We start from the raw sequence: 10,916 nt of genomic DNA, 5'->3' as shown, positions 1-10,916 counted from the left end.
GCAGGACAAAGGGCATGGATTGAGAGGGTTAGTGAAGAATGCAGCCTATTGCTGATCGCTGCAACAGATAGTGGACACACGGCCTGAGCGCGAATCAAAAAGACACTTTAACAATTCACAGAGCAGAAAAACACAGAGCGGAAGATTGGGCCGCACAGTGTGGCAGTAACATCATCGTATCATGTGCTCAGCGGGTCAAAAAAAAAAGGCTGTTATTTGTCCTGAGTGTTGCTGTTTTATAATGTTTGTTGTCAGTGTTAATCAGACAGTTTCCATTGGGAGGAGATGGGGTGATGTCAACACTGTGCCATGCAGCTTATTCCAGTAATAACACACACACCAGGAGATGTTTGCCTCTCTTGTCGATCAGGGGGCACTGGCGCCCCCGCAGACGGCGACAACACTGCGTTGACCCGGCGGCCTCCTGCCTCCAGTGCACAGGAAAGCCAGCTTCCTGTTTTTCTGCCCCATCAGTTTCAGAGGACAAAAGCACAACGCAGGGCTGACACAAGAGCACAATCAGCACCCGGCGCACGTCAGCCCCACAGGGCACCCACCTACATGCACACTGTCTCTCTCACGCACACCTGCCCACACCCAGGTGAAGAAAGTTGAAGAAAGCGGTCAATCATTATTCATATTGACCATAATCATCTTTGACCAGGGCACCGCTCAGTAAACATACACTCAATACCATTTAGTTTTTCATGAAGGTGACTGGTGTCATTTGTTCACAGAACAGAACACAAATCCTCCCATACTTAATGTTTACTTGGCGGCATGATTAATAGATGAGAGAATGATGACTTGATCTTGAGACTGTCAAGGGCAATGATGTTTGCTGTGATGAAAGAATTCATAAATACGCTTTTCCTATGTAACATCCACACCTCATCCTCACAGGTCTCCATGCTGAAGCTGAGTATGAAACCGTGAGGGGGGAAATCAGATTAAAGAACAAACAGAGGTCATCTTGATCCACGACGCTGCAGAAGTCAGGAGGTAAGACTGAGCAGGGCAGCAGAGAGAGGGAGGGAGAGAGGGAGAGAGAGGGACAGAGAGGGAGAGAGTGAGGCGGCCATCACATCCCGCCATTGTCCAGCTTCCTCCAAGCTTCAAAACCAGGGCTTCCTCAGGACACGGGACAAGGTATTTGGTTAGCTTATTAAAATAGTACACGTGCACATACACACACACACACAAACGTTTGCACAGATATCCTTATTAGAACATTGCATTAACTTCCATTTATTTTGAACACATTTTTAACCCTAACCTTAAACCTAAGTCCTTAAGAGGTTAGAACAAATTGCAGACACACACACACACACGCAGAGTATATTTATATTACTCACTATGTATATTTTATTTCCTTTATTCCAATATTATTATTATCATTAAAATTGATTGAACAGAGAGAGAGAAAAATAATTAAACAGCCGTAACAGTGCAAATAAAGGCTACTAAACTGCATTTCATCATCCTTATTACAACATAAAACATAAATATGGACATAAATATAAAAATGAGACTCCACAATATTCTGTTAAAAATCTTTTCTTTTTCAAATGTTCTTCTTAATATTTGTTCTTCTGGTTTCTGCTCCTCTCATCTGTCAGGTTCTCGTCCTCCTGAACAAACGTGGTGCGACTGGACTGACAGCAGCTGCGTGTTTGACCGTTAGATGGAGATCTTTCCACACTGATGCCACTGAGCTCCTCCACTACACACTACAGCCCGGTCTTTAGTTCGTCACAGGGTCAGAGTGACGGTGTGATTCCCTGTTGAAGAACAGCGGAGCGTGTCCGTTAACACTTTCTGACTTCACCTCCTCTGCTCTCCAAGCACCACCTCTGCTGCTCCCATAATCCAATTAACTAATTTGCTTACGCTGATTTTCCTGAAGGGGGCGGTGTCATGATAGTTTTAGCAACAAGCCGAGTCAAGCGCCACAACAGAAACACATTGTCCAGTCAGAAAAGACTGCCCACACTCACACAATCTATATCTTTAAAGGTTCCCAGTGTGGTCAGTATTTTTATGCTGACATATCAAATGACGGTGTCTTTACTCGTTTTAAATGAAGTTAGAATGCTGCGGATATTGTGAAACATGTGTCTCAGCTCTCACCTCATGTCAAATATGAATTAACACTGAGACTAATGACTTTTGAGCACTTCCCACTTCTTGCAGTGTGATGTAGGCCATAGTGTCCTCAGAGCGTTCAGCAGCCCAGAGTGACGTCGCCTACTCTAGGATTTAGAGAGAGTAGTCAAGGTAACCACAGATATACACAGCCCTACCGGAAGTAGAGCAGCCTTACTTTCACAATATAATCCGTCTATCTTTTCAAAGTACTTTCACTCTGGAGCCGCTTGACATCAAGTAGATTACTTTTTGTCACTTTTATGGAAGGACATATTTCATGATGAGTACAAGCGTTTACTTGACTTGTCTGCTGTCACCAGTGGCTGGTGTTGCAATGCAGATTCAAGTTGTGGACAGAAATAAGACATTAAAAGTGTAAAGATAAGATAAGATAAGATCAGATCAAATAAGATAAGATAAGATATGATAAGATAAGATAATTTAGGATAAGATTCACTGATCCAATGCTGGGGATATCCACTTGTTACAGCAGCAGACAGTCATAAAATCAAGTTGACAAGAAAACATGTTAAAGTATAAAATAGAATAAAAACAGGCAATGAAATGAAATGAAAATCAAGCAATTCAATTTAATATAAGTACAGAGAATATGTACATGATGTACACCTTTAACTATAAATGAAAAAAAATATTTGCAGAGAAACATAGCCAACTTCTTTACTAGGCTACTTAACATTGCATTTTTTAGTCACAATTTGTAAACTAAATAGACAAATGTCATGCAACCTAAATCTATATATAAAATGAGTATAAATTGCTATTTATGTATTTTAAGTGGGGTGTTTTGAGTTAGTTTGAATGTAACCCTTTTTGTAACCAAATAATCAATTGTAGATGTCTAGATATTTCAAATATAAATGTAAAGTAAAAAGCATGGGCTTGTGAGTATCCATAAATTGGGCTTAACCTATATAATGACAACTGATGATAAATATTTATGAATGTATCAACTATTTAAAACCTAATCTGTAAATTATGGAACATTAATGTATCAATTAAATGGAATCAAATCATATAAATGGGGGGTATTCAAACTAATAAATTTCGGTTTGGCCTTTTCAAAATAATGCACAAATCTGGGATATCTACTGAACATAGCTATCTTGATTGAGGTAAAGGTGTTTATTTCAGGGTACTATTCGCTGTTTTATGTACACATATTACACATACTAAGGTTGTGTATTGTCAGGGTTAAAGTCGACTATGAGATCGACTTGAGCGTGTTTTATTTTGAAAGGGGAGGCCGCGGAGCGTTTCCTGTGAGTGTGTTGACGGCGCGTGCGGGGCGCGCGGTGACAGCGCACACGGTCAGGGAGAGCGCGCGCGCGGCGGAGCTGGTATGAGCCCGGAGCGAAGAAGGTGGAAGTGAGCGGCGCTGTGAGCTGGTGTGTTGTGTTGTGATGTGTGGATCCGCACCTCTGGACCAAAACACCACAACTGGAGCTTTATCTGGATTTTACCACCTCTGGAAATATCCCTTCATTCTTTTCTTTTATATATATATATTAGTAAACCGTGTGCGTGGCTGCATGCGTGCACCTCCTCACAAAAAGACTGGGAGCAGAGTGAGGAGCATCATCTGCGTTTTGCTGGATGTCCCCTTTATAATTAGCCTCCTTGTTATTTGCGAGGAGCAAAGTGCTCCGCGAGGATCTGCTCCTGCTTTATGGGATTATTTCCACCTGAGCCGCTTTGTTTGAGATAAGAATCATCATGAGTTCCAGAGGTAAGTCCATCCGTGCGCGCTTTCCTCTCTCCACTTGACGCGCAGGGACAATACAGTGTAGGTGAGAGCAGAGGGGAGAACTACTACAGAACAATAGACGCCTATTATCCAGTGGGCAACGACAGGCTAGAGATGATGAACCTTTTTAAAAGAAAAATGTAATTATTGGGTTTCACAATCTTATAGAATTTACCAGTTTATCCAAAAACAAATCCACGAGGCTGATGTGAGAATCCGTGTGTGCCGAGTGGAGCAGGGTTAGTGAGGAGACAGGGGGTGGGGGGGGAGCTAAGAATATCTGGAGGTCAAAGTAGCATTTGAGTCCAGGTGAGATTTTTGGGATTCCTCCTCCACATATGACAGCTGTTGCTCAGGCCCTCTAAATGTCTCTTTCTTCTTCTCCATCACTCCTCTTTCATCTTCGTCCCTCCCTCCTCACCCTCTCTCTCTCTTGGTGAAACCACCCAGACTTTTAGCCGCTGCCTCTGCATAATAGTCCACCTGTCTGTCCCGTCCTCTCATGGAGTTTTGGTACATGGTAGCCGAGAGGGCCCCTGTCATAGAGGGCCCCTGTCATACTCTACCCTATACCGGCCTGGGGTTGGGTGGGTGGTGGGTGGGGGCTGTAGTGATGCTAAGCTGACCTTGTATCAGCTGACTGTGACCCTGATCCTCTGTCCGCTGAATCAGGGCTTTCCCCCTGCAGGCCTGTCTGGCTCAGCTGTGTGTGTGCGCTCACATGCACGCCTCCACTCTCACTTGTGCTTACAACTTATCACCGGTTGGTTCACGTCAGAGTGCTTGGATCTCGCCAGGTTGACTTTTTAAGAACCATCCTACTCTCCGTACCCCCCCCCCAACTCTGTCCCTCAGCTGTCAAGAGGCAAGTTGATGTCTTCCAGGTTCTCAAGGAACTGATGGTGTCAGGGCGCTTCCCATCCTCCCCCCTCCTTGTCCTTCGTGTCTCTGTCAACAGGAGAGAACTCTGGTATCACTGCATCATTCATAATCTCGCCTGTCATTGTTTGGCACTACATTATTCATCCGCTGCTCTTAACCCTCTGGTACAGAGGCCTCGCCTGACTGCCGGGTCCCCGGTGCCACGCTGTGCGTGCCACCGGGGACTAGTGGTGTGGCGTCGCAGCTCCAGGATTGTTAGGGAAAATGTGTAGAATTCTTTTGTTAAGCCTTAGAACGCTTTTCTCAGCTGACACCCGACGGAGGAGGAGGAGGAGGAGCACATGGAGCCATGTGTGTGGAGAGCACTCACACGCTCATGATTTAAAAGCATGTGCTCAAACAGGATTCCACACAAACACACACGCCCCGCACATCAATAACATAGCGTCAACCTGTGGTTTACAGTGTGTGTGAAGCTGTGTGTGTGTCACAGCAGGCAGATGGTGGTGTGACATGTGTCCATACTCTGGCTAGAGGCAACACAGCTGAGGAAAGAACATCCTCCTCTCCTCTTCCTCTCCTCTTCCTCTCCTCTTCCTCTCCTCTCAGGCAAACATATGTTCCCCTCAGATGCTCTCAAGGTTTGGACATGAATTGGCCTGTTAGGCTGTAGTGTGTGCCGCGTTTTCCGCTGCATTGGGTGTGATAGCCCAGAGGCCACCGACATGCACAGAGTAATTACAGACAGCACTGACTGTCTGTCTTCATCTTCTGGGCCTTCTATCTCTCATGGTCACTGGGTTTTCTCTGTGTGTTTCCGTGTGTGTGTCTGGTCACTCTCTCTTCTTCCGCCCGGCTGGCAAACAAGACAGAACAGATTGAAAGGACCTTGGTTTAACATCCTCATATATTCCCACACTAAGAAACACTGAAAGACACTGTTTCACAAAATTTGGCCAAACTGATGAATCAGAGTGTTTCCGTGATACAGTGAAAGTACAGAAAGTGGGTTTCAGGGGACTGATAAAACACATGTTGATCAATATACTGATAATTGGGCTCAGGGACCTAAGGAGAAATCCAGAGCCATAGATCAGAGGCAGCACCGACACCTCTCTCCTCCTGTCTCCTTCTCACTGTAGAGCACAGAGTTCTGTGTCACAGAGATTTAAAGCAGTAAGTCAAGACTTTAAAGGTGCTTACAAGAAAAGCCATATCGCCATTAAGATTGATACCTAGACTCAAACCATGCTACCTTTCTATTTCCACCATTTAAATCACAACATAGTAAAAATACAACATGTAAAACTTCTTCATTAAAATGTCTCAGAACAACGAGACCTCTGTTTTATTTTTTGTTGACTTGTGTACTGACATTATTTAAAATCTTTCCACTAATGTTCAAACCCAGAGAAATCCACAATTGTATCCAAGGTAATGGAACGTTTCATTTTAGTCGCCTTTTACTTGCGTCACATCCTCGTCCGTAAAAGGTAGATTTCATTCAGAAATGATGTGGAAATCAACACATCCCACGATCCAACGCTGCTTCATGACATCATCAAACCATGTCTTGTGTTATTGTTTTGATTGAGAGACCCCTAGCAACTGAAGTAACATGTGACCCCCTCTATCACCTCTGTATATTGTTTGCTGGTGTTACTATAAATTGTTTGTGTTACTAAGTGATCACAAACTGATTTTTGGTTTTACCTCCAGAGGTGCAGACAGTTGCCTGAAAAAGTTTACATATAAATTGAGAAATGTCTAATTTGTGATGGCCCAACACTGCCACACATTGAGTCCTGTTTTGGCACCAGCTCCTTCTCCACCAGCTCCTTCTCCACCAGCTCCTTCTCCACCAGCTCCTTCTCCACCATGCTGCTATTCACTGTGTTTCAGATGCGTCCTGCATGAAAGAGACCCTTTGATAGAGACATGTGATATGAAAGAGAGTTTTGTTCTCCACTGTTGCCAATTGGCTTGCTCATTGAGGGAACTGTTGGGTTTATCCATAATGTTATAAGGTCTTGGTCTTACGATGCAAAGCACCTTGAGATGTTTTAATGTTGGAATTTGACGCGTAAAATTAAATTGAATTGATATAATGTAATATAATTTGACCTATCTGCACAGCCATCTAGTACAATATTATTTTAGTATTATGCTACTGGTTGGAGGCTGTAGCATTGATCCATGTTTTAGGGTAGACCAAGTTTAAATGTCATAAAATGTCATGAACTCTTGCAAAGTAGATTGTGGATCTCTTCAAGATTGATCACCAGCACTTTCCCTTAAATGCCACCTTGAGGTTGATATGTAATTTCCCCAGAGATGTTCATGACCAAATACCTGCAAAACTAGACCCATCAGCCTGAGCTGTGCTCAATGTTTAGAGCTATTTAGCAAATGTTAGCACACCAAAGCCGTTTTCAGACATGATCTCCAGAAAATGTCTGGACAATTGATTCTGGACATTCTCCAGAGTTTGCCTTTTACATATGGAGAAGACAGCAGGAGATTTTGCGAGTCAGCCGTGTTCACAACCACAGGAAAATGTCGGGAACATTCATGTGGTTGGGTAGAGGTTTTGAATTCGTTGCGTGTTGGAAACGTCATCAAGCTGCCCAGTCGATCACTGTGAAATGTTCTGCACATTTTCCTGCTGTATTGTCACATGAGCTCACTCGGACATTCTCTGAGTGGCTGTATGTGAGAATGCAGATGTCACTGTGACCTTTGACCTTTGACTAACATGTTGGTGGAAAAAAACAAAAGTGGAAGGATTCTCTGCCTACTATAAGTATACAAATTGAAAGTTGGTGGAAATCCGGCCTTTGGTTTTCCTGATGCCCGGTCATGAACAAAGTGATTGTCAAGGATACAATCTTTTTTTTTATGATGGTGCTGGACAAGATGTCAGGGAGTCCAGTAAATCACCAGAGAAGGTCCTCTGGGTATCATGAATATTCATTTTGAATATCATGGAAATCTAGTAGGAGTAGTTGGGGATGTGAGTGAATGGACAGATGACCCACTAACAAACAGCTGCAGCACCATGTATCACTCCTCCGGCCTGACGCCATTGTTCAAAAACACAGAGAGAAAAGGTGGGAGATGCACAGATGCAAACACAGATGCTGGGATGAATATTCATGCCGGCTCGTACCAGTGGTTATGTATTTACACACCATCATAAAATCTGTTTTTATGTTATTCAGTTGCAGCTACAGGCCTGTGGTAACTAAACGGGTGTTCAGTTAGATTTTTGTCCAAAGTTATGGAAATTAAATTTTGGAGAGTGCATCGAAATATCATTGGCAGTTTCATCTTCAAGGATTTGTTTTTATTCTAGTGAATCGCGCAAACTATAGCCGCCATTCATCATATACTGTATGTTGTGTCCTCGAGGTTGCTGTCTCCATGACCTTGGCTTCTGGTCGGATTGAGTGATCATTCTGACTGTCAGCAGCAGTCTGACCCTTCTCTCTCGCCGTAGAGTGACAGTATGTTTGTGATGCCGCTGGACACTACCAGCGCTCTGATGAATGTTCCTGCCCAAGGTCCTGACAGAGATGAAGGGAGATAAAGAGAGGAGAAGGGACAGGGGGAAGTGCAGCAGGAGAGCTGATCTTTGGCTTTGTTAGATTGCACACAGGGAGGACATGTTGTTGTGCAGCAGATCTCATGCTCCTGCTCTGGTTCAGGCTGCCTGTCAGTGTTTGAGTAGTATTTGATCAGCCAAAATTTAGGGGATTCTCACCTAAAATACAAAAAACACAAGTTCTTCTTAGCCCAATTGACCCCATAGATGCAGCATCAGTGGTGTCGTCCATGATTCTCTGAAGGAATGTTGACTGAATCTCTCAGTCACTGGAGACAATAAACCTCAAGGTTTGTTGTCACAGGCCGTTGTGTTGAGTCATCCATCTTCGTATGACTAATCAAATACACTTGTGTGTTCGAATCAATCCTGCAGTCTACACAGGCTACTTGTATTTTATGTTTACTTTTCACACGTAGTAATGCTAAAGTCTGCTTTAGTCCATTTTCTACTTCAAGTTATTACAGTGATTGTGTACTGAGCTCTGAACGCTGCCTACACACCTATACGGTGACTGAACTTATCCTGTGTGCAGACACAGATGGAGGAATGATGATGCTGTTGCTGATCTGTTATTGTTGTGCTTTCACTTTGTGGGTTGTGGAGACAAAGTGTGAACTTTGACATTAAGCTTGACCCTGGGTGGGTCAGGTTATTATGTGATCCTTCTTGTTTTTAACTTGGTACCAAGACACATTATTATAAGATGCATATTTCAGAGAGGAATTTTGAATAGTAAAATGTGCACTTACAGCAATGAATGAGATTGTGACAGTTTGTACAAGATTCGATTCGATTTGATCCCAGCCTTCCCCATTCCGCATGCCAGAGGGTCCTCGGGCAAGATACTAAACCCCAAATTGCCCTTTCTCTTTCCCTTTGTGTAGTCATCAAGACTAGAAAAGTGCGAGACCATTTACCATTTACAAGAGTACTGCACGGGTCCATTTTTCAAACCTGCAAAGTTCCATACGTTTTGGGGTGTTTCCCATTGGGTATCAGTGGTATGTTGCCAAAACTACAGCCCTACTGCTGAACATGTGTTGTCACAAAATAGTCTTTAAATAAGTCACATCTTTGTAATAGTCTTATGAATAAGCAGCCTTTATGGCAGAACTGCTCCACTTTGGATTGTCGACATTAGATTAGGAAAATGTAAGTTCTTTATTCCTATTGAGCTTAATTACTGTGACTATAGGTGTAAAAGACATTATTTAAACCTGGTGAAATCTTTCCACATGAGATCCCTGTGTCTAGAATTCATACAATTAATTATTATAACTGATGACGTGTGGACATGTGAGTAGAAACAACACAAAACTTGAGAAAAGCAAACCTGGGTTAGAAAGCAACACATTTTTCCCTCTGATAATTCATGGCCTTTGCCTTGCTTCCCCTTTGAGTCTTTGCCCTTCTCATCTCACTCGTCACCACCAATCTCCCAGCATCCCCTGTGACTGCAGCTCCCGGCGTGCTCTTCCCCAGGGCTGTCAGATCAGGGGCAGAAATAGCAGCAAACCCTCTCAGTCCCGAGAGGGACGCTGGCGGCCCCTCTGACCCCGGCCCTGTTCTTATCCCCTGTCTGCTGGAGGCTGTATTCTCTGGGGGCAATCGCCACTGATTTGGAGTCAGTGGATAACACCTGTAGTCTGGTGGCTAACATTTGAGGAATGACTTAACACTTCAGCATTGGGCCGGGGATGGATGGTTCGTTCGAGAGCTCCCTAATAGGATGGAGAGAGCTTGGCTGCGTTCAATGAGAACAACCACACTGACACAATTAGACAGAGTTATGTAATGCTTCAGCTCCTGAGCTGTTTGTGTACCTGGATTCTCTGCTTAGTCATGGCCTTTTGTCATGTGGGTTCAACAAGTTACATAAGCATCTCATTAATTAGAAGTTACTTGTTGGAAAATAGAAAAATAGCTTTGCTTTGAAGACTGCACTCCTGTATAATTGAACCATGTGTTCATAATCTACATTCAACACTTCGGCCAGTTTTGATGAATGTTTCTTCCCAATACAAGTTTGCCCGGCCGTGAAAATGGAAGAGTTTTTTTTATTTTTTTACCCACTTTCAGAAGGTCAGCATTGCAAATACATGTCATGTGTGTTTCCACTAGGTGTTGGCACACAGGAAGTCAGTCATACATGATGGGATCAGTATTGCTCATTTGGTTTTAAAAGACTGCTTTCCTTTAACACACATAGAGAAACACGCAGTTTGAAGGGAGTGTCATTATTGGGACCAGTGGTCGGGCACTTATCAGGCGGGGCAGTGTGTCCCAGCGGTGCTGCCAGCATTGTGGGTGAAACAATGAACCAACAGAGACTTGAGTGTAGGAGATTGGAAGTGGGAATTAATCATGCCTGCATATTTCCATTGCCCACAGTTCTGTCTTGTACAGGAAAGTAAACAAGTACACTCATGCACACATTTTCCCCTGCTCTCATGGATGTATGCCCACACTCAGCCTACACCGTGCGTATAATGTGGTCGAGCTCGGAGCATGCAA

General features: G+C 43.6%; 1 protein-coding gene across 7 annotated transcripts in view; it reads left to right on the top strand.

Moving 5' to 3' along the window:
• Positions 1 to 3,469: 3,469 nt before the first annotated feature.
• The window catches only part of ablim3 (actin binding LIM protein family, member 3), a 47,010-nt gene continuing 39,563 nt past the window's right edge, over positions 3,470 to 10,916 (top strand). For 6 of the 7 annotated variants that reach the window (XM_034597296.1, XM_034597295.1, XM_034597294.1 and 3 more), the window contains exon 1: positions 3,470 to 3,895. In XM_034597296.1, the coding sequence (XP_034453187.1) occupies positions 3,883 to 3,895 (13 nt within the window). In that variant the 5' untranslated portion in view covers positions 3,470 to 3,882. The remainder of the gene's footprint in view (positions 3,896 to 10,916) is intronic. The other variant, XM_034597297.1, reaches the window with a different exon arrangement.

Source organism: Hippoglossus hippoglossus, chromosome 10, assembly GCF_009819705.1.
Source record: "Hippoglossus hippoglossus isolate fHipHip1 chromosome 10, fHipHip1.pri, whole genome shotgun sequence".
NCBI lineage: Eukaryota > Metazoa > Chordata > Actinopteri > Pleuronectiformes > Pleuronectidae > Hippoglossus > Hippoglossus hippoglossus.
The sequence above is the reverse complement of the archived record's forward strand: the minus strand, read 5'-3'. Positions and strand labels throughout refer to the sequence as shown.